The 25,211-nt window shown below is 42.0% G+C and overlaps 1 protein-coding gene across 1 annotated transcript in view; it reads right to left on the bottom strand.

The window, feature by feature from the left end:
- LOC128686555 (ATP-binding cassette sub-family C member 5) overlaps positions 1-25,211 on the bottom strand; it is a 537,407-nt gene that overhangs the window by 464,550 nt on the left and 47,646 nt on the right. Inside the window, exon 4 of the mRNA XM_070084337.1 lies at positions 16,333-16,482. Coding sequence (XP_069940438.1) covers positions 16,333-16,482 — 150 coding nt within the window. The remainder of the gene's footprint in view (positions 1-16,332; positions 16,483-25,211) is intronic.

Genomic DNA, 25,211 nt, shown 5'->3' with positions numbered 1-25,211 from the left:
AAATGCATCATGCAGGCAGCATCAGTTTGAGTAACCCTGTCCTATCAGCAGCATCATACTGTATTAATTGTACTAACTGGACAGTAAACTTCACCATGGCCCCTAAGATGAAGTCTGTGGCAAGAAAGGCTCTTACTATCGAACTCTCTATTTGTTTTCACTGTTGCACATAAACCTGTCTGTATCTGTCTGCCTGTATATCTGTGTCTGTATCTCTGTGCATGTGTTTGTCTGACTACTTGTGTGTCTGTCTTTCTGTCTACCTGTGTGTCTTTCTGTCTACCTGTGTGTCTGTCTTTGTCTACCAGTGTCTTTCTGTCTACTTGTGTGTCTGTCTTTATGCCTATCTGTGTGTGTCTGTCTACCTGTGTGTGTCTTTCTGTCTACCTGTGTCTGTATTTCTGTCTACCTGTTTGTCTTTCTGTCTACCTGTGTGTCTGTCTTTCTGTCTACCTGTTTGTCTGTCTTTCCATCTACCTGTGCATCTGTCTTTCTGTCTACCTGTGTGTCTGCCTTTCTGTCTGCTTGTCTGTCTCAGAGCCACTCATTAAGAGTGTAATTGGTCTTGAAGACATCATATTAATAATGATAATAACACAATAATAATCACTGAGGCACATTAAATGTGTATAAAACGTTAATATTGACATTTGGCTTAATCCATCTATGATTTTTTTTCAAAATTATATAATAAACATGCTACATAACATATAAACATGTAAATTAACATATATGAGATGCTTTTCTGGTCGGCTTGACAGGGTGAACAAAAACCATTCGTGTCTGGGCCAGTAACAACAACAACAACGTTTGTTTACATAACTCTTCAACCTTCTACCCTCTCATTCTCTCTCTTGTTTATTCATTTTATCTTGTTTACTCACCTCTCACTCTACATTAAGACTACAGATATTCTAAGGTAAGTAATGAGTGGACACGATTGTTATATTATAGTTTAATAATAATATTATTACAGTGGACCCTCAGCTAACGATGGCATCACCTAATGTTAAATCCAGCTAACTATATATTTTAAAGCAAAAATTTTGCCTCAGCTAATGCTAAAAAACTCACCCAACGCGATTCGTTCGAGACGCGTCCATGTGTGGCCTGAGCGCTCCTCAGTTGTCCCATGGGAGCCAGTGTTTACAAGCCAGCCAGTGCGGTCGCATCCACGCATACAATTGGAACATTTCATATTATCACAGCGTTTTTAGTGATTGTACGTGCAAAGTCACCATGGGCCCCAAGAAAGCTTCTAGTGCCAACCTTGCAGTAAAAAAGGGGAAAATTACTATGGAAATGAAGTGGATAAATGAAAAACAGATAGCAGGAGATACCATCTCTCAAGCGATCATATGTAAAAAAGGGTGGGAAATACGTACTATTGTACCACAGTCAGCTGCTGCTGCACCACCGTCAGCTGCTGCTGCACCACAGTCAGCTGCTGCTGCACCATGGTCAGCTGCTGCTGCACCACAGTTAGCTGCTGGTGCACCACAGTCAGCTGCTGCTGCACCACAGTCAGCTGCTGCTGCACCTCTATCAGCTGCTGCTGCACCACAATCAGCTGTTGCTGATCCACAGTCAGCTGTTGCTGCACCAGTCAGCTGTTGCTGAACCATGGTCAGCTGCTGCTGCACCACAGTCAGCTGCTGCTACACCACCATCAGCTGTTGCTGCACCACGGTCAGCTGTTGCTGCACCACGGTCAGCTGTTGCTGCACCAGTCAGCTGTTGCTGAGCCACTGTGAGTTGCTGCTGCTGCACCACGGTGAGCTGCTGCTACACCACGGTGAGCTGCTGCTGCAACATGGTCAGCTGCTGCTGTACCAAAGTCAGCTGCTGCTGCACCACCATCAGCTGTTTCTGACCAACATGACTCATCCCAAACCTGTCCATCCAGCCATGCCGCCATTTTTTACAAGCCAGGGTGGCAGGTTGCATGCATTTGTATTATTCCATTGTTTATAGTGCTTGTAACTGATAAATAAGCCACAATGGGCCCAAAGAAAGTTTCTGGTGCCAACCCTGGGTAAAAAGGGTGAGAAATATGTACTATCGTACCACGGTCAGCTGTTGCTTCACCACCATCAGCTACTGCTGCACCACAGTCGGCTGTTGCTACACCACCGTCAGCTGTTGCTGCACCATGGTCAGCTGTTTCTGCACCAGTCAGCTGTTGCTGAACCATGGTCTGCTGCTGTTGCACCACGGTCAGTTGCTGCTGCACCATGGTCAGCTGCTGCTGCACCAGAGTCAGCTGCTGTTACACCACCATCAGCTGTTGCTGCACCACGGTCAGCTGTTGCTGCACCAATCAGCTGTTGCTGAACCACGGTGAGCTGCTGTTGCACCACGGTGAGCTGCTGCTGCACCACAGACAGCTGCTGCTGCACCACAGTCAGCTGCTGCTACACCACCGTCATCTATTGCTGCACCACGGTCAGCTGCTGCTGCTGCACCAAAGTCAGCTGTTGCTGCACCCAGGTCAGCTGTTGTTGCACCACAGTCAGCTGTTGCTGCACCAGAGTCAGCTGATCCTAGTGGCATTTAAAAGGATGTGCTACCTAAAGTCCTAATGGAAGGGGATTCCCATACTAAACATTAACCCTTTGAGGGTCGACAGGCCCTTTCCGAGACTCGTTCTCAGGGCAGGGCAAATTTAAAAAAATAAAAAAAATAATTTTCTCTCACGAAAATATACAGAATCTTTTCCCGATCATAATGACACCAAAAGTTTGAAATTTGATGGAAAACTTACAGAATTATGCTCTCGCGAAGTTAGCGGTCTTGGCGATGTTTATGCATCGGCGATTTTGCCCACTTTGAGCCCCATTTTCGGCCAATTCCACTGTACTAGTCGACAAAAAACATGAATATTTCGCTAGAACTCCATTTTTTTTCTATCGAATGAGCGCAAGAAACCACCCATTTATCAATTTCAACTATCCAATACAGTGGTCAGAATTTAGCAATTTTGCCAATTTCACACAAATTTCAAAAGATGCTAATTTCCAAATAGGGTCCAGAATAAACAAGAAAGACATTCCTGGCACTAAAATGACATTTCCTCTGTTCATTAGTCACGTCTCAAGGCCCCTCTTATATTCTTTTGCTTACCACTTTGACTTTTTATTCTCATCAAAAATAGAAGATTTACTGTTATGCAGACTACTGCATTAGTGTAAAAAAATGGTATAAATAATATTGGTGCACTTGCGAAGGAATATTAGACTCACCAGTTGACGTGTATTGGACGCTTGGCATGATTTGTTTATTTTTTGAACTTTGGTAAAAATCGAACATTTCTGCTACTTTGAGCTCAATTTCAAGGTACTTTTCATTGTAAAACCAGTCAAAATCATCTCAATTTCTGTAATATGTCTTCCATTCTATAAAATGAGACCAAGAAAACTAGAATACAACAATAAATACCATACAAAAATACAGTGCAAAGTCGCTGTTTTATTCCAAAAAAACGGTCAAAGTTTTTTTTTTTCTCATTTTGCACTGTGTGCTGCAGGATTTTTTTTATACTGTGCACACTGACCACATAGACCCATTCTTTCATATGTAGGCCTACCAGCTTTCTCCCACTAGATCTGAGGGCGCTAGAATTTAGGCGTACTTGTACGTCAAAAACCCTGGGTCGTAAGCCATACTAGTAGGGCCGAAACCCTCAAAGGGTTAACAACTTCCATACTCTCCCCTCCTCTCATCCCATCAATCATCACCAGATCTTCAATAAAGGTAAGTGTCAGTTTGCGTGTATTAAAATTAATATTTCATGTGTTAAATTTTTTTTTTTTTGCATACTTTGTGGTGTCTTGCACGGATTAATTTGATTTCCATTATTTCTTATGGGGAAAATTAATTCAGCTAACGATAATTTCAGCTAACGATGAGCTTTCAGGAACGGATTAATATCGTTAGCTGAGGGTCCACTGTATTATTAGTACATATGCATTATTGTAATAATAATAATAATAATAATAATAATAATTGTTAATATTATTAATAATTTAGGGCACTGGAGCACAGATCCACTGTATAGCACTTCTGGATTTTTTGGGGTTATCCTAGGTAATTTATACTATGTATGATAACTTTACTTAGGTGTACCTGTGAGAGAGAGAGAGAGATACAGAGAGAGATACAGAGAGAGATACAAAGAGAGATACAGAGAGAGAGACAGCCACATTCAGTCAGCCAACCAACCACCCACCCACCCACCCAACCAGCCAGCCGGATACGTATTACACGTGTTCCAGAGTTGTTTCTCTTTACATAGAGTATAGGTTATACTACATTCTGGCAGGATGACACTACCAGTGGTATTCTCCCATTCCACTGTGTCGACAATACATAAAGATAACAGTAACATATGATACTGTATGAGATGTAAAATTTACAATACAGTTCACTACCATGTATACATTATATACAGTAAATAAATAATTAAAATATAACAATAGAAATAAATTATGGTAAAAAAAATGAAATAATGACTGTACATTACATTACAGTACTATGTAGGTAGTTTATATAGGAAAGGTTTGACATTATGCCCTACCCAGTATGTCGGCAATTTTCAAAGGTTCGACTTACGTTCATTTTGACTTACGACCGGTTGGTCGGAACCAAGCTTGGTCGTAAGTCGGATGGTAAGTGTACTTTTTTTTAAGTTCACTGATTTTACTCTTTAACCCTTTGACTGTTTCCGACGAATAAATACGTCTTACGAGCCAATGTTTCTGACGTATTTATACGCATAAATTCTAGCAGCTTCAAATCAAGCAGGAGAAAGCTGGTAGGCCCACATGTGAGAGAATGGGTCTCCATGGTCAGTGTGCACCATATAAAAAAAATCGGGGAGCCAGTGGTGCATTGTGGGAATGCCATTTCAGTTGTCTTTTTCAGCATGTCTAGCAGTAAGAAATATGTAATTCCCCAGCAAATCTGGGACTCTTCTCTTCCCAAGTGATGCTCTAACACAGATGGAAGTGTCAGTGAAGATCAATTTCATGATTTGGAGGAGTTTGAGACCAAAAGCAATGGAGGAGGAGGAGGAGGAGGGGAGAAAGAGGAGGAGGAGGAGGGGAGGAGGTGGAGGAGGGGGAGGAAGTGGAGGAGGTGGAGGGGAGGAAGAGGAGGAGGAGGAAGAGGAGGAGGAAGAAGAGGAAGAGGAAGAGGAGGAGGAGAAGAGGAGGAGGAGAAGAGGAGGAGGAAGAGGGAGAAGAGGAGGAGGAAGAGGAGAAGAGCAGGAGGAGGAAGAGGAGGAGGAGGAGGAGGAGGAGGAGAAGGAGGAGGAGGAAGAGGAAGAGGAGGAGGAGGAGGAGGAGGAGGAGGAGGAGGAAGAAGAATAAGATGTAATAATATTTTTCCCTTGAAGCAAGAAAAAAAAAAGTCCACCCCATGACAGTGACAAGATAAGGGGAGATAACATCTGATAAGAGCTGACTTTGATGAGCATAAACGAGGGTGGAGCTGATAAGAAAATATTAGATGACCATCGCCCTCCCTTTGTTTTTGCTGGTACACAAACATTTCTGTCTGTCTATTTGTCTGTCTCTCAAGCTCCCTGTCTGTCCATCTAGCTCTCTGTCTCAGAGAGAGCCACAAGACTGTGTCATCACGTTTACTCACATCTTCAAGCAGAGTATAGCACTTTGTCTGGATTTCTTGGGTTATCCTAGGTAATTTACACGATGTATACTTGTATTTATGTGTACCTGTGAGACAGAGATAAGCAGACAGATAGAAAGAGAAAGATATAGAATGAGGGATAAAGATAATTAGATAGAATGGAGGAGGGGAAGCAGCATCCGACCCCAGTGTTTTGACAGGCGGGAGGGGGAGTGAGTAATGAGACAATATGTCACTTTGACAGCTGCCGACTCCTGACTCAAAACAATTATAAGCCACACACTCGCACACAAGACGACGACGACGACGATGACCAGGAGGAGGAGGAGGAGGAGGAGGAGGAGGAGGAGGAGGAGGAGGAGGAGGAGGAGGAGGAGGAGGAGGAGGAGGAGGAGGAGGAGGAGGAGGAGGAGGAGGAGGAGGAGGAGGAGGAGGAGGAGGAGGAGGAGGAGGAGGAGGAGGAGGAGGAGGAGGAGGAGGAGGAGGAGGAGAAGGAGAAGGAGGAGGAGGAGAAGGAGGAGGAGGAGGAGGAGGAGGAGGAGGAGGAGGAGAAGGAGGAGGAGGAGAAGGAGGAGGAGGAGCAGGAGGAGGAGGAGGAGGAGGAGGAGGAGGAGGAGGAGGAGCCACAAGACTGCGTCATCAGGAAAGTAGGATGGAAGGAATGATGACACACGACCATTTACCTAGGACAACTACATAACACAACTGCCTCCTAATACTTTGAAGAAAACTGCTCAGACAAGGTGTTTTGTCTTTGCACATAAAAAAAAAGTCCACAAAAATGCACACACACTGGTTTTATGTTTGAGAGTGTAAAACACCATTGTGTATGACAACATGTTTCAAAGAGATACACAAGCTGCAGAACTTCTAGGAATATGTTCAGTGACTATACATTGGTATATATATTATAGAACAATAGTAATAAACAGTTTTTTGTATTGTTTGTTTTTGTAAACAAGTTTTGTAAACAATATATTGATAATTATGTTTGTGTGCTTATTGTGTTGTATACAACGAGTGTATATATGTACATTGCACCTTACTTTGGTCTCATAGGCCACATAAGTTATGTGAAAAAATAAAATAGTGAAAAAAAACAAAAAACCTTCAAATACAAGTAAACTAAAGTTTATCGGGTGAGCGGCAGTCGCCGCTGTTGCCATACGTGGCTCATTTTCTGCAAACTTCACGGCTCTATATCTCGGTAAGTACTGATGGCAAAAAATTTTTTTTTTGGACTAAAACACTCAGAAAAATAATCTTAACATTTTCATAAGAAAAAATTATTTTTTTTTTCGAATATTTGGCGACATAGAATGACAGTTTCAGAGAGGGGCCTGAAACAGTCAAAGGGTTAATAAGAATACATTAGTACTGCAACACAACCAAAATAAACCTATGGTGTGCAATTGGTAGCGTTTGTGTATAACTAACATATATTGCAATTTTACTTTTCCTTTTTATATCTGATAATGTTCCCATAATATCAGGATCATTTGAGGTGAGTAAAAATATTTTTACAGGTTAGTTTGATGGCAAGCAAGTGACCTTGCCTACTGATACTACTGTAGTTCACCCATCGTCTGGTGTGCCTTAATCTACCCCTGCTATGTCACAATGAATTTTTACAATTATTTTTGTTATACATGTATTTATTTATTTGTTAGCACATCGGCTGTTTCCCACCAAGGCAGAGTGGCCCCAAAAAGAAAAACTCCTGCTCCATCATTGTCTTGCCAGAGGCATGCTAACACTACATTTATAAAACTGCAGCATTAACCCCTTGACTGTCGCAACCCCCAATCCTGAGGTGTCTCCTGGAGTTGCAAATTAAAAAAAAAAAAAAAAAAAAAATTCTTATGAAATGATAGAGAATATTTTAACAATTGTAATGACACCAAAAGAACAAAATTTGATGGAAAACTGACGGAATTACGCTCTCACAAAGTTGGCGACCTCGGCGATATTTACAAATCAGCGATTTCGCCCACTTTGAGCCCTATTTTTGGCTAATTCCATCGTTCTAGTTGCCCAAACTCATAGCTATTTCTTTAGAATTCCGTATCTTCTATCGATTGAGTACAAGAAACAGCCCATTTACCAATTTTAACTACCCAATAACGTGGTCAGAAATTTGCAATTTGGCCAATTTCACGAAAATTAAAAAAAATGACAATTTCAAAATAAGGTCCAGAATGAACAATGCAGACATTCCTGGCTCTAAAATACCATTTTCTTTGTTCATCAGTCATGTCTCACAGGCCCCTCTGATATTACTCTTGCTTTCTATTTTGAATTTTTATTCAAACAAAAAAATAGAAGATTTACTGTTATGCAGACTACTGCATTACTGCAATAACTGTACGAATAATGTCAACCCATTCATGACTGCCTATTAGAATGGCTAGTTGGACATTTATTGGACAATGACATCATTTGTTTACTTTTTAACATTGGCAAAAATCAAACATTTCCCCTACTTTGAGCTCCATTTCAAGGGTCTTTTTATAGTAAAACCAATCAAACTCACCTCTATTTCTATAAAATGTTTTCCATTCTATAAAATGAGACTAAGAAAACGAGAATACAACCATAAATACTAAACGGAAATAGACCACAAAGTCGGCATTTTAACCCTTTCAGGGTCCAAGGCCAAAATCTGAAGTCACGCACCAGTGTCCAAGAAATTTTGAAAAAAAAAAAAATTATTTTTTCTTACAGAATTAAAGAGCATATTTTTGTGAAGGTAATAAAACAAAAAAAATTAGAATCTGATCAGTACTTACCGAGATACAGTGCCAAGAAGTTTGTAGAAAATGATGTGGTGGCGGCAACATCGACGAATTCCACATACGCGTATTATATTATTTTGTTGTTTTAGTTGTTTTTTCTTTTCTTTTCCAATTTTTTTCTATTCCTACTAACATTTGGGGCCTGAGAGACCAATACTGTATATAATTTATATATATAAACTCACTGTATTGAACACAATAACCGCACTAAAGTTATTATCATATTATTGTTTACCACTGTTGTTTATTACAATAAACATGCACAAATATTGTATAATACTAATGTTCTATCATATATTTACATATTTACAATCACTGGACATGGTTTTAGAACTGCTGGAGCTTGTGGAACTCCTTGAAACAAGGCACCATGCACAGAGGCACCTTACATTCCTCACACATAAACCGAGTGTCTTTGCGTCTTTGTTGCCGTCGTTTTGTTTGTGCACAGACAATGCATCTCTTCTGAGCAAATTTCTTTTGAGTTGAAGGAAGCTGTATTATGAAATGATCACCTTCTCTTCTCAAACGCTTGGGTATATTGTGATGAATTCGAGGACCATGTTGTATTGCAGGTGTTGTTACCTGGTACTTCATTATGAGTTGTCTGACAACAGACAAACAAAATTCACCATACGGTGGTCTGTTACCAGTCTTTATTTGGTACATATTATATGCATTCAGCATTGAAATGTCCATGAGATGGAAGAAAAGTTTCATGTACCACTTGTAACTCTTACGAACACAGTCAACAAAACCAATCTGCATGTCACACTTGTCAACCAAGCGCATGTTTTGTGTATAATCAATCACTGTCACTGGTTTTCGAATACGTTCATTAGTCACTCGATCAACTTTGCCACTGTCTTGCATTTCATTACGGTGAATGGTTGTCAACAATGTGACATCTCGTTTGTCATGCCACCGTAATGCCATGATGTCATTGGCAGTAAACACCTGCACGTCATCACCACGAACACCTGCGTTGAGCCTGGGCATATGTTTACGATTAGAACGCACTGTGCCACACACATCTGTCTTGTTCACTCGCATGAAATCACTGAGTAATGGGCTTGTGTACCAGTTATCGGTATATAATGTATGGCCCTTACCAAGATAAGGTGCCATCATGTTTCTCACTACGTCACCTGATATACCCAATAACATCTTGGTATCTTTCAATGTTTTACTACCCGTGTATACAACAATATCCAACACCAGGCCACTGTCACAATCACAGAGTACAAACAATTTTATACCAAAGCGGTTCCTCTTGCTCGGTATATACTGCTTGAATGACAGTCTACCTTTGAACAAAATCAAAGACTCGTCAATTACAAGATTCTTGAATGGATAAAAGTATATCCTGAACTTTTGTTTGAGATACATGAAAACATTTCTAATCTTGTATAACCTGTCACTTCTGTCAGGCCTGGTTTTGTCAGAGAAGTGCAACATACGTAAGAGTAGGATAAACCTGTTCACTGGTATTATTTCACTGAAGGATGGGGTACAAATTAGCCGATCTGTGGACCAGTATGCTTTTATATTATGCTTATAGACGTGAGGCATAAGCATTATTGTTGCAAAAAGCAAATACATTTCTGCAACAGTCGTCTCTTTCCACCTGTGTAGTCTTGACTGTGGTGATAAGATCGTATTTGCCATGGTGTACTGAAAATACTTATTACTTTCCCTGACAATAGTTTCCATCAATGGCTGGTCAAAGAATAATTCAAAGAATTCCAGTTCATTGGCCGTGGTTCCAAGGGGACAGGTAGGTAGAATTCCACTTTGCGAGTCATCAAAGTGGTGAGGGCTGGGAACAAAATTGGGATTTTGCTGCCAATCCCAGATACGGTTTGCTGGTGGATACTGGACATCATAGGCTGGTTGTACGGGTGGTTGTGGCGGGCTGGTGGGTGACGCTCCGCTTTGTCCTTGAACTGACGAGTCAGCAGCGTGGGTTCCCGCGTGGCACAGCGAGTCACGCATGGCGGTGCCACTACCACCACCAGCCCCACTAACACCATCCACTGATGTCTGTGGCCCATCCATGCCAAGTGTAGCCACATCATCCTCACTATCACTACCTAAAACGGGTGTAGGGCCACGGGATGTACTCCGGGATGTACTACGGGATGTACTCCGTCCCCTGGGCATAGCATAGGGTACACTACCCGAGCGCATGCGGCGGCGCACATACTGACGCTTCACTGGTGAATATGTTTCCTCACTATCACTACTCGAATGATCGTCGAGCGCAATAAAATCACAATCCACGTCAGAATCATCGTCATTACTGAAGTCAGAGGCCAGGCCACGGGAAAATATTAGTTTTCTCTTACGTTTAGGAACAACCGACCGTGAGTCACGAGTGCCCACACCAGAGGTAGAAGGTCGAGGATCGTCGGGGTTTTCTGCACTATTATCGATATCCTGGTCATTATTTTCGGTCACTAACTCATCAAAGCCGTAGAATTCGTCTTCATTTCCACTTCCATCAGTGTCAGAACTATCAGACAGGAAGAGGAGAGTCCCAATTTTCCGGGGAGTCAGAGCTGACTTGCGACGAGACATGGTGAACAAGGGTGACTGAGCCGGCGTTCCCACAATGCTATGCAGGCGCCTAGATTTTTTGTTTACGGCGCACACCCACCGCGCAGACCCATTCTCTCATATGTAGGCCTATGAGCGCTTTCGCGCTAAATTTGACGGCGCTAGAATTTTGGCGTAGATCTACGGTTTGGACACTCACCGACCAGCCGTAGATCTACGGGACGGACCCTGAAAGGGTTAATTAAAAAAAACGGTCGGAGTTTTTTTTTTTCTCATTATGCAGTGCATGCTCCAGGATTTTTTTAAAATGGTGCACACTGGCCACATAGACCCATTCTCTCTCATGTGGGCCTACCAGTTTTCTCCTGCTTGATTTGAAGCTGCTAGAATTTATGAGCATATATACGTCAAACACGGTGGCTCGTAAGACATATATATATGACCAAAACAGTCAAAAGGTTAATACCCCTCCTTCAGAGTGCTGGCACTGCACTTCCCATCTCCAGGAATCAAGTCCAGCCTCCCAGTTTCCCTGTATTCCTTCATAAATGTTCCCCTACAGATATATATATAGGTACTCTCAAAGTCATTCTATTTTGTTCCGTTCTCTCTACATGTCCAAACCATCTCTATAATCCCTCCTCAGCCCTCTGGATAATAGTTTTGGGAATCTCACACCTCCTCCTAATCTCCAAACTACAGATTCTCTGCATTATATTCACCAGGCCTAGTGGCCTGGTGGCTAAAGCTCCCGCTTCACACACTGAGGGCCCGGATTCAATTCCCAGCAGGTGGAAACATCTCAACACGTTTCCTTACACCTGTTGTCCTGTTCACCTAGCAGCAAATAGGTACCAGGGTGTTAGTCGACTGGTGTGGGTCGCATCCTGGGGGACAAGATTGAGGACCCCAATGGAAATAAGTTAGACAGTCCAATACACAAATAACCCGCACATAAAAGAGAGAAGCTTACGACGACGTTTCGGTCCGACTTGGACCATTGACAAAGTCACACTAACAGAGGTGGAGCAGGACGGCTATATATAGGCAGGAAGAGGTGGAGGTAGTAGTAGTAGTAGTACAAAAATTGTATATAATACCGACAGGATGAAATTAAGACACATGCACAACACCCGGGCATCCCCATCGTAGACGTTTCGCCATCCAGCCAGCCACTGGATGGCGAAACGTCCACAACAAAGACAACCAGACGCCGCACATGTGTCTTAATTTCATCAGTAGTTGTAGTAGAAGAAGAAGAGTTAGTAGTAGTGGTAGGGGTAGAAGTGGGAAATAAGGAAGACGAGCCAGTCAAATACAACTTGCTCTCTTTGCGGCTCTACCACAGGATCTCTGTAACCTTCTCTCTACCATTGCCTTTGACACTGTTCGCCTGAATGCACAAATTCATTCTTCCAAACTACAAAATAAACTTCAACATCTCATCTCAGCTAGCCCTTGGTCTAAATTCTCCCTCACTGACTGTGTTACTAATCTGTCTTCTGTCTCACTCTCTCAATATGAGCTTGAACTTCTTGGTTTTGGTCTTTCCTTTGCCACTTCGCCTACTCCTCGCTCTGGTATTTCCCTGATTAGCTCTTTTGATTCCTTTCGTCAATCTCGCTTCCGTAATCTTCCTGACTTGTCCACTTTTCGTGGTGCTCTCCTTCCTGCTCTTGTTAGTCTGTTTTCCAAGAATCACCACCTTCCACGCCGTTACCAACTTGCCCTTTCTTCTCTTAAATCCAACATTAACATTGTCATACTATCTTCTGACAAAGGTAATTCGGTAGTTATCTTTGATCGCGAGGATTACCTCCGTAAAGCTGATGTCTTGCTCTCTGACTCACACACCTACACTCCTCTCATTTCCAACCCTCTTGATCGCATCAAGAGAACTTTCAACAAAAAACTAAGGACTCTCTCCGACCTCTGTCCTCCTGACTTTGACCTTGTTCAACGGTTTCGTGTCATCTGTCCCTCTCTTCCCTATTTCTATGGCCTTCCCAAAACTCATAAACCTGATATTCCTCTTCGTCCTATCATATCCTCTAGAGGTTCTTATTCTCTTGCTTCTTGGCTGGCCAAAACCCTCACTCCCTTTCTTGGTACTTTTTCTCCTGCCCACCTCCGTCACTCTCAAGACTTCATTGAACGGATTCGCTCTCTCCCAACCTGTAAGATGTTTAGTCTTGACGTTGAGTCCCTCTTCACCAATGTCCCTCTTGATGATGTCCTTGATTTCCTTAGAGAGAAGGCCCATGAAGGGTTTCTTCATCTCCCTATCCCCACTGATGTCTTTCTTGATCTGATCCGCCTCTGTGTGGACTCTAACTCCATTTCCTTCCAAGGGAAATATTATTCTCAAACCTTCAGTGTCGCTATGGGCTCTCCTCTCTCTCCTGTCCTTGCTAATCTTTACATGGAATACTTCGAGACTGTTCTTCTTCCTACCCTCGATGTGCAACCTTCACTCTGGCTCCGCTATGTGGATGACATCTTTGCTCTGTGGCCTCATGACTCCAGTCACTTCCAACCTTTTCTTGAAGCTCTTAATAATCTTGCCCCTTCCATTAAGTTTAAAGCTGAATGGGAATCTAATTCCTTACTTCCTTTCCTTGATGTCCATGTCCACCGCTCAGATACAGGTTTTTCCTTTTCCGTTTACCATAAACCTATGCACAGTGGCATGTACATTCACTATTTTTCCTATCATGCTTCCCTTGTCAAGAAAAGTGTTCTTATCTCCCTCTTTCTCCATGCCCTCCGCATCTGTGATCCTCAGTTCCTTCCAGCAGAAATTTCCACTCTTCATAATTCGTTCTCCCGTCTTGGCTACCCTTCCCATTTCATAGACTGCCCTCTCACGTGTTAAACGCAATTTCTTCTCTCCCAAACTCTCTACTCATGGGAACTCTTCTATCCTCTGCCTTCCCTACATTTCCGGTCTTTCTAATCTCAACAATTCTCTCCGTCCCTTAGACATCAAGCTTACCTTCCGCCAGAATAACACTCTTCGCACTAATCTCGTTCATACCTCTCCTCCCTCTACAGATGTTCCTGGTGTCTACTCTATTTCTTGCTCCTCCTGTCCTCTTCAATACTTCGGAGAAACTGGTCTATCTCTTTCTGACAGACTTAGGGAGCACAAAAATAGTGTTAGGCTTGCCGACACTAACAATGCTCTTTTCTGTCACGTCAGAGATCATAGCCATCCTATTGACTGGTCTTCTGCTAAAACTGTCTTCCCTACTTCCAACTCGAACAGTCGCCGTCTAGTTGAATCCTCTCTAATACACAACTTTCCTTTTATGAACCTTAGCCCTGGCTTCGTCTCTGTAGATGCCTTCCTCTCCCACTACATTGTAAAATGCTCCAAACTTCAGAACACCCGTGACTTAACCTGAATCCTCATTTTTTCTTTTTCTTCTTCTTCTTCTTCTTTTTCTTCTTCCTCTTCCCCTTTCCTCTCTACTTTTCTCCTCTGGGTTGTCTTTCTCTCTCCTGTCTCGTGTTTCTGTTCCTTCTTCATTTATTTTATTTCACCACTTCCCCTTTCACGCACCTCTGTGCGCTTGCTCTCCCTCTGTGGGTATCTAGCTCTCTTGCAGTGCTCCCCTTCCTTTGTATTTGACTGGCTCGTCTTCCTTATTTCCCACTTCTACCCCTACCACTACTACTACCTCTTCTTCTTCTACTACAACTACTGATGAAATTAAGACACATGTGCGGCGTCTGGTTGTCTTTGTTGTGGATGTTTCGCCATCCAGTGGCTGGCTGGATGGCGAAACATCTACAATGGGGATGCCCGGGTGTTGTGCATGTGTCTTAATTTCATCCTGTCGGTATTATATACAATTCTTGTACTACTACTACTACTACTACTACCTCCACCTCTTCCTGCCTATATATAGCCATCCTGCTCCACCTCTGTTAGTGTGACTTTGTCAATGGTCCAAGTCGGACCGAAACGTCGTCGTAAGCTTCTCTCTTTTATGTGTGGGTTATTTGTGTATCGTTCCAGTCACGGTATTGTGCCTTTTTGTTATTTATTTTTAGACAGTCCTCAATGACACACTTACTTTCTTGGGTTATCCTGGGTGGCTAACCCTCAGGGCTTAAAAACCCATATGAAATCTTATCTTATCTTACCACACATTCTTTTCAGACATGACATCTCCGCCGCCTCCAGTCTTCTCGTTGTTGCAACATTCACAACCAATGCCTCACACTCATGCAAGAGCACTGGAATAACTATACTCTCATACATTCCCCTCTTTGCATTCATGGATAAAGTTCTTTGTCTCCACAGACTCCTCAGTGCACCACTCACCTTTTTCCCCTCATCAATTCTATGATTCACCTCATCCTTCATAGACCCATCCGCTGACACGTCCACTCCCAAATATCTGAATACATTCACCTCCTCCATACTCTCTCCCTCCAATCTGATATCCACTCTTCCATTACCTAATTTTTTTGTTATCTTCATCACCTTACTCTTTCCTATATTCACTTTTAATTTCCTTCTTTTACATATCCTACCAAACTCATCAACCAACCTCTGCAACTTCCTTTCAGAATCTACCAAAAGCACTGTGTCATCAGCAAAGAGTAACTGTGACAACTCCCACTAAGTGGGAGTTGTCACAGTTGTCAGGGGTCTAAGACTGTTCAACTGCCTCCCAGCATACATCAGGGGGATTACCAGTAGACCCCTGGCTGTCTTCAAGCAGTCAGTGGACAGGCACCTAAAGTCAGTACCTGACCAGCCGGGCTGTGTTTGTATGTTGGATTATGTGCATCCAGCAGTAACAGCCTGGCTGATCAGGCCCTGATCCACCATGAGGCCTGATCACAGACCGGACCACTGGGGCGTTGATCCCCAGAATTCTCTCCAGGTTATACTCCAGGTATACACCTCTTGCCAACACCCGAGCATTCACTCCTCTTACAACTCCATCTATAAATATATTGAGCAACCATGGTAACATGTATTCAGTATTTTATACAAAACAGTTTACATGATTCATTACTGTGTTATATACAGGAGCTGAAATTACTGTTTAGTATCGAAAAAACTTCTCTAGGCCGAGGCCCCTGAACAATGCAGGTGTGACTTGACCTGCTTAGCATGAGCCAGTAGGCCTGCTGCAGCACTCCTTCTTTCTTATGCTCATATGTAACCTTTGGCTTCCAAGACGCTAGGTAAATTTTCAAGCCATATTTTGGGGAAAAAAATAGCATCTTCGATGCCGTAAAATATGGTAAACTGAGATCACCACAAAGAATGAAGATATAGGAGACACTTGTTATGAAAATATCGTACTTGTTCGCATAAATAGCTCGAGCGAGTGACAGTCTTTGTTTTTGTCCACCAGAGAGGTTGATGCCTCGCTCTCCCACCTCTGTGAAGTCTCCAGCAGCCAGTGTTGCGATATCTTGGTTCAGGTTACAAGCATGAATCACTCGGTAGTATCTGCAACGACATGAAGTATTACAAAAAAAGTTATTTTTAAAGATGGTAGGTTTACTCATTTTGTAATAAAGAGTTCGGGATACATAAATACACGTTAAAATAAATGAATCTTTAATATTATATAAAAATCAATCTTTGGTCTAGAGGTATTTAAAATATATATACATGTGGACGTGTCAGCGGATGGGTCTATGAAAGATGAGGTGAATCATAGAATTGATGAGGGAAAAAGAGTGAGTGGTGCACTTAGGAGTCTGTGGAGACAGAGAACTTTGTCCTTGGAGGCAAAGAGGGGAATGTATGAGAGTATAGTTTTACCAACGCTCTTATATGGGTGTGAAGCGTGGGTGATGAATGTTGCAGCGAGGAGAAGGCTGGAGGCAGTGGAGATGTCATGTCTGAGGGCAATGTGTGGTGTGAATATAATGCAGAGAATTCGTAGTTTGGAAGTTAGGAGGAGGTGCGGGATTACCAAAACTGTTGTCCAGAGGGCTGAGGAAGGGTTGTTGAGGTGGTTCGGACATGTAGAGAGAATGGAGCGAAATAGAATGACTTCAAGAGTGTATCAGTCTGTAGTGGAAGGAAGGCGGGGTAGGGGTCGGCCTAGGAAGGGTTGGAGGGAGGGGGTAAAGGAGGTTTTGTGTGCGAGGGGCTTGGACTTCCAGCAGGCATGCGTGAGCGTGTTTGATAGGAGTGAATGGAGACAAATGGTTTTTAATACTTGACGTGCTGTTGGAGTGTGAGCAAAGTAACATTTATGAAGGGATTCAGGGAAACCGGCAGGCCGGACTTGAGTCCTGGAGATGGGAAGTACAGTGCCTGCACTCTGAAGGAGGGGTGTTAATGTTGCAGTTTAAAAACTGTAGTGTAAAGCACCCTTCTGGCAAGACAGTGATGGAGTGAATGATGGTGAAAGTTTTTCTTTTTCGGGCCACCCTGCCTTGGTGGGAATCGGCCGGTGTGATAATAAAAAAAAAAAAAAAAAATACATGTTACAATAATAAATTATTAGCATCTTAAAATAATAATATATATATCTATGCTAAAATAATAAATTATAAATAACATTTGTATAATAATAAATTATGATCAACTCCATGTCTCACACGACACTTATAATGATGCTCTGTGTCCCACACGACACTTATTCGAGTTGTGACGCTCCTTCTCCACCGTGTCACTCGACACCCTTTTTGCCGTGTGATGACGCTCCTTCACAACCGTGTCCCTTGACACCCTTTTCTCTGTCACCAGACACTCCAGCTCTCCGTGTCACATGACACCCTTTTCTCTGCGTCATCCACACCCTTTCTCGACTGTGTCATACTTGACACCCTTATCTCTGCGACACACTCACTATCTATGTAGCGTCTTTCGAGAGGCCAGTCACATGAAACTATTCAATGTACACTACAACCCCAGGCCATCTTCGGTGTCACATGACACCCTTTTCTTCTCAGTGTTCCACTACAGTCCTGTAGCATATCTCAGTGTTCCACTCCATCATACTTCCGTAAGTGTCACACTATGGTCCTAGCCCAGTTCAGTGTAACACTCCAACCTTTTCTTCATGTAATGTCCCACTAAAACAGCATCCGATGACTCCGGCCCACAGTTGACCAGCGTAGGAGGTGAGTCCGCAGACATCACCGGTAGTCCTGTAAATACTCTCTAAGGCCAGTAGAAGTACACCGTCAGGTGGTCTGGTGAGTACTATCTACCGCCTTCAAGACCAGTTGACACCGCAAGGTGGTCCGATGAATTACTAGCAGAACACCATGCTGCAAGCTCACTGAGTGCAGCCGTCAAGTAACCGAGGCCATCAGACTCAGTGAGCTGCGGTAAGCGGTTCTTCTAAAATCAGTAGAAGCCAGTAGAATACCAAAAGATGGGCAGGAGAATACTCTCTACTGCCAGTAGATCTATACTGTAAGGTGTACTGGTAATTACTGCTGCGGTGTGTACCGTGAGGTGTTCAGGTACTTAATGCTTATAAAGCCAGTAGATGTGTACCGTGAGGTGTTCAGGTACTTACTGCTTCTAAAGCCAGTAGATGTGTACCGTGAGGTGTTCAGGTACCTACTGCTTCTAAAGCCAGTAGATGTGTACAGTGAGATGTTCAGGTACTTACTGCTTAGATGCGTACCATGAGGTGTTCAGGTACATACTGCTTCTAAAGCCAGTAGATGTGTACCATTAGGTGTTCAGGTACCTACCGCTTAGATGTGTACCGTGAGGTGTTCAGGTACATACTGCTCTAAGGCCGGCTCAGCAGTCCCCACAATGGGTTTGATGACGTACCCAGTGGTACTGCAGGCCAACAGGTTAACTATTTAACTGCTAGTTCGGCAGGGGGCTGTAACATGAAGCAAATTACAATGTAGTATCCGCAACAACATGAAGTAAATTACACTGTAGTAGCTGCAAAGTTATGAAGCAAGTTACACTGTAGTACTGTCAATTAACATGCGATCCTCTTAACACATTTTCTCTATCACACTACAGTGGACCCTTACGATATTAATCCATTCCTGAGAACTCATCGTAAGCCGAAATTATCGTTAGCTGAATTAATTTTCCCAATAAGAAATAATGGAAATCAAATTTATCTGTTCCTGACACCCCAAAGTATGAAAAAAAAAATTTTTTTACCACATGAAATATTAATTTTAATACACACAAACTGAAGAAGACATGCACACTCACTACTCTACTAAGAATAGAATACATGACACCTACCTTTATTGAATATCTGGTAATAATTGATGGGATGGGAGGAGGGAAGTGTGTGGAAGTTATTGTTTAGAAGGGGAATCCCCTTCCATTAGGACTTGAGGTAGCAAGTACTTTTCTGGGGTTACTTCCCTTCTTCTTTTAACCCTTTCAGGGTTGAGAGGCCCTCTACAAAACTTATCAGGGTCGAAAATTTTTCGAAAAAAAAAAAATTATTTTTCTTACGAAAAGATAAAGAATCTTTCCCCGATCATACTGACACCAAAAGTATGAAATTTGATGAAAAACTATGGAATTATACTCTCGCGAAGTTAGCAGTCTCGACGATGTTTACGCATAGGCGATTTTCCCCACTTTGAGCCCTATTTTTGGCCAATTCCAGTGTACTAGTCGACAAAAATCCTAAGTATTTTGCTAGAACTCCATTTTTTCTATCGAATGAGTACAAGAATCCAAGAAAGTGGTCAGAAATTAGCAATTTTACCTATTTCACACAAATTTCAAAAGATGCCAATTTCCAAATAGGGCCCAGAGTAAACAAGTAAGACATTCCTGGCACTAAAATAACAGTTCCTCTATTCATTAGTCACGTCCCCAGGCCCCTGTTACATTTCTTTTGCTTTCCACTTTGAATTTTTATTCTCACAAAAAATAGAAGATTTACTGTTATGCAGACTACTGTATTAGTGTAGAAATGGTATAAATAATATCAGCGCACTTGTGAAAGAATATTAGACTCACCAGTTGATATGCATTGGATGCATGGCATGATTTGTTTACTTTTGAACTTTGGCAAAAATCAAACATTTCTGTTATTTGAGCTCAATTTCAAAGTATTTTTCATCGTGAAACCAATCAAAATCATCTCAATTTCTGTAATATGTATTCAATTCTATCAAATGAGACCAGAAAAACTAGAATACAACCATAAATACCATACGAAAATACAGTGCAAATTCGCTGTTTTAAACCAAAAACACGGTCAAAGTTTTTTTTCTCATTACGCACTGTGTGCTGCAGGATTTTTTTATACTGTGCACACTGACCACAAAGACCCATTCTTTCATATGTAGGCCTACCAGCTTTCTCTTAACCCTTTGAGGGTTGACAGGTCCTCTCAGAGACTCGTTCTCAGTGTCGGCCAAATTTCAAAAAAAAAAAAAAATATTTTTTCTAATGAAAAAATAGTTTCTTTTTTTTAAATATTATAGGCCAAACAAAAAATTTTTACCATCAATACTTACCGAGATATGGAGGCATGAAGTTAATGAAAAAGGGGGACAATGTGGCAACATCGCCGACTGCCGTCTCCCGGTATTCTTTTATTTACTTTCTTATGTACTAATTTCTATTATTTTTTAATTTTTCTTTTTCCAAGTAACTTTTATGGCCTGTGAGACCAATATGATCAGTATTTTGTAAGTTTTTTCTTTTTCAATACTACACAATAAGGGCGTAAACACTGTTGTCATTGTTTTGTTTATAAAAAATATTTACACAAACAAACGATATGAAATGTTGTTTATTACTATTTTTCTATATTTTATATACACATATACAGTCACAGAGAATGTTTCTAGAAGTTCTGCAGCCTGTGGAAGTCTTTGAAACATGGAGTCATGCACAGTGGTGTTTTACACTCCTCACACATAAAACGAGTGTCTCTGCGTTGTTGTGGGCGTTTCCTTGTATGTGCACAGACGTAACACCTCTTCTGAGCCTTTTTCTCGAAAGCAGTAGCAGGCAGTTTTACCAGGAAGTAATCACCATGCTTCAGACGAGAAGGTAGTTGTTGATAATTTGGTGGGCGGTGTATTGCAGGTGTTCTTCCTTGGTACTTCAATACTATTTGTCTGATGACAGACAAACAGAATTCGCCATATTGTGGTTTGCTTCTGGTCCTCATCTTATACATATTATAAGCATTGAGCATGGAAATGCCCAGAAGATGGAAAAAGGTTTTATGTACCACTTACAACTCTTGCGAACACAATCAGCAAACCCAATCTGCATGTCACATTTGTCCACTGAACGCATATTGAAGGTGTAATCAATCACAGCTGCAGGTTTTAGAATGGGTTCATTGCTCTCTCTATGCTGCCTGCCAGTGTCTGCCATTTCATTAGGGTGAACTGATGAAAACAGTGTGACATCTCGTTTGTCATGCCACCGAAATGCCATGATGTCATTGGCAGCAAACGCCTGCACCTCACCTCTACGAGTGCCAGCGTCAAACCTGGCATATGTTTCCGATTTACACGCACTGTGCCACACACATCTGTCATGTTCACTCGCAAAAAATCACTGAGTGAGGGGCTTGTGTACTAGTTATCAGTATATAATATATGCCCCTTACCAAGGTATGGTTCTATCATTGTTCTAACCACATCACCAGAGATGCCCAATAACTTCCTGGTATTTTGCAATGTATAACTTCCAGTGTACACAATAATATCCAATACCAGACCACTGTAACAATCACAAAGCACAAACAACTTTATACCAAAGCATTTCCTCTTGCTTGGTATGTACTGCTTGAAAGAGTCTTCCTTTGAACAGAATCCAAGACTCGTCAATTACAAGCTTCCTGAAGGGATAAAAATACATATTGAATTTCTCTTTCAGATACACAAACACATGCCTAATCTTATATAACCTGTCGTTTCTGTCAGGCCTGGTTTTGTCTGAGAAGTGAAGCATACGTAACATTAGCACAAATCAATTCACTGGCATTATATCACTGAAACCTGGGGTTGCAATCAGGCGGTCTGTTGACCAGTATGATTTCACTTTGTGCTTATACACATGTGGCATAAGCATTATTGTGGCAAAAAAAAAAAGATACATCTCAGCCACAGTTGCCTCCTTCCACTGGTGTAGACGTGATTTTGGTGAAAGTATTGTGTTTGCCATGGTGTACTCGCAGTATGTGTTGCTTTCCATGACAATACTTTCCATCAGGGGTTCATCAAAAAATAACGTGAAACATTCCAGTTCAGTGGCATTGTTCCCAAGTGTACAAGATGGCCATATTCCACTTTAGCTATCATCAAACTGGTGGGCATTTGGAACAAAATTGACAGCTTCCTGCCAATCCCAGGTACAGTCTGCTGGTGGGTACTGGACAACGACAGGTGGTTGTGGAGGTTGTGGTTGTGGAGGTTGTGGTTGTGGAGGCTGGTGTGGTGGGTGGGTGGGTGGGGGATGGTGGCCTTTGTTGTAGATCAGCTGAGGCAGCAGCATGGGTGGCAGCGTGGGTGGCAGCATGGCCCACTGCTGGTGCCTCACGGCCGTCATCACCACTACCACCACCATGCACATTTTCAATCCCAATTGCAACACTATCATCGTCATTTTCACTGTCTGTTCCTGTTGTACAGCCACGGGATGTACTCCAAGATGTACTCCTTCCCCTTGGAATAGCATATGGCACACTACCAGAGTGCATATATCGTCATATATACTGACGCTTCATTGGGGAATATTCCACTTCACTATCACTACTGGAACTGTTTTCAAGAGCTTGTAGTTCATAATCACTATCACTATCATCACAAATGCTTACATCTGAGTCTGGGATTTGGGAAAATAGGAGTTTCCTCTTGGATTCTGGTACAACTGAACGTGAACAAGACGGTCCAGCGCCAGAGGTGGAAGGCTGAGGGTCGTCTGGGTTTTCCTCACTATTACCGATATTATGGTCATTAGTTCCGGTCAAAACCTCACCAAAACCTTGAAACTCATCTTCACTGGCACTTCCATCTGTATTAGAACTGTCACTGGGGAACAAAAGTGTCCCAATTCGCCGAGGAGTGAGGAACTTCTTACCGCGAGGCATGGTGGACATTGTGTACTAAGATGGCATTCCCACAATGCACCACTAGGTCCCAGATTTTTTTTCTACCGCGCACACCAAAAACACAGACCCATTCTCTCACATCTAGGCCTACCAGCCTTTTCCCACGAGATTTGACGGTGTTAGAATTTACGCATACTAGTACGTCAAAAACCCGTGCGTAAGCCATACTAGTACGTCCGAAACCCTCAAAGGGTTAATAGATTTGAGGGCACTAGAGTTTAGGCATACTAGTACATCAATAACCCTGGTGCGTAAGCCATACTAGTACATCAGAAACCCTGAAAGGGTTAATGCCACTAGGACCAGCTTGAGAGTCACTGGACCTCTGTTGCACAACAAATCTGTCCATAAAGCTCTGTACCTCCCATTTCCTTAAGACTCTCCTAAAATGGGCCATAACATTGTCATTGTACAGGTTGCCAACACGGCTTGCAGTAGCTGTCAAGGTAATTTTCATCCATAAAGGTTTGCAGTTCAACCCACTTTGCACATGTTTCCTTAATCTCTTTTTTTAATTCCATACTAATTCTCACCCTTTTTACCATAGGGATGACACTAGAAGCTTTCTTGGTGTCCATGGTGACTTATTTTGCAGTTACAAGCACTAAAAACACTAGGATAATGTGAAATGTACCGAATATATGCGTAGATGCAACCACACTGGCTGGTTTGTAAACACTGGCGCTGAGGCCACACGTGGGACGCGTCCCAGGCGAATAACGTAAGGCGAGTTTTTTATCGTGAGGCGAGGCAAAATTTTTGTGTTCAAATGCTTTGTATGGCGGATTTAACGTAACACGGTGCGTTTGTAAGGCGCGGGACCACTGTATTGCAAAATTGCACTATATTTTTGTTAAGCACTCCACAAAATTTAATTAGCACAGTGCTCATGGGCAGTCTATCTGTGAGTCAGGCCACTGTCTTTGTGTGGGAGGCTTTCCTTCCTTCCTTCCCCAACCCACCACTCATGTCTCAGCAGTTTGGATGTACATCTCCCACATGATTCTCAGATCTGTGTTTGCCTAAGTTTATTTAGGCACAGATACACATAAGTACAATTATCATACTTAGTGTAAATTACCTAATTTAATTGATTCCTGCATACCAGTCAATACATGCAGTGTTTTCATATTGGTAAGCCATTTTTTTTTACTTTTTTTTGGGTCATCCAGGGTAATGTACACTATAAATGATAATCACATTTGGGCATACCTGTATCTAAATAAACTTACCGACTGTGCTCAAATGTGAGCTTCCTGGAGACAATGTTTATATACAAATTGAGAGGGCAGACTTGATCTGTACCTGTCCATGAGAGGGACTCTCCCAGTATTTATATACCCTCTTATCTTCCTTTGCATAATAAAGTTTGAGAAATGAAAAGAACCTGGATGTAATGTGTATACAGTACCTACTTCATATACATGTGTGCATCAGTTTAATTGGTGCACTCGTATTTTGTAATGAACAAACAAACTAGAAAATGTGTGAGTGGTGGTGGTGGTGGTGGTGGTGCAATCATCCCACCCACCCTTCCCTATAGACTGCAAATTTTACTGTTGGAAATGCAAGGGAAATGATAATTTTATTATATTCCTTTACTGTAATAAATTTATTAATGTGTACTAAATAACATATGTTTGCAAAAACATTCTGGTAGTTAATTTCAAAACAGTGAGATGGACACAACAGCACTGGAATTGTCACAACTCTCAAAACAATAACAACACATGCTCAGAATGTTGAGAAGTTTTTCTTGTGATTTTATAATTTTTTCATGTTTTCTTGGATAATTTACATTTATATTATGGTAGGTATTACTCTGAACACATTTATTTACTAAAAAAATCTTGTCTAAGCTAGTAAAATATGGTATCTTTTACTGATAGCTATGGCAGATAATAGCTGTGTTACTGCTTGTCATGTTCTTTCATGCTAGTGAGAGGCTCTTAATCCAAAGAATTGAATTTGTTCTCCACTTCCTTGATCAAACCTGAATACCTTCCAGGCTCTATATGACCCCTATGGGTTTAGTGCTTCCCCATTAATATAACAACAATATTGCTTGTCATATGTTTGCACAGGTTTTGTACATGGTCACATTAACCCTCACCACACATTTCCAGATCAACAAGCA

Source organism: Cherax quadricarinatus, chromosome 12 (assembly GCF_038502225.1).
Source record: "Cherax quadricarinatus isolate ZL_2023a chromosome 12, ASM3850222v1, whole genome shotgun sequence".
Lineage (NCBI taxonomy): Eukaryota > Metazoa > Arthropoda > Malacostraca > Decapoda > Parastacidae > Cherax > Cherax quadricarinatus.
This window is presented reverse-complemented; position numbering and strand designations above follow the sequence as displayed.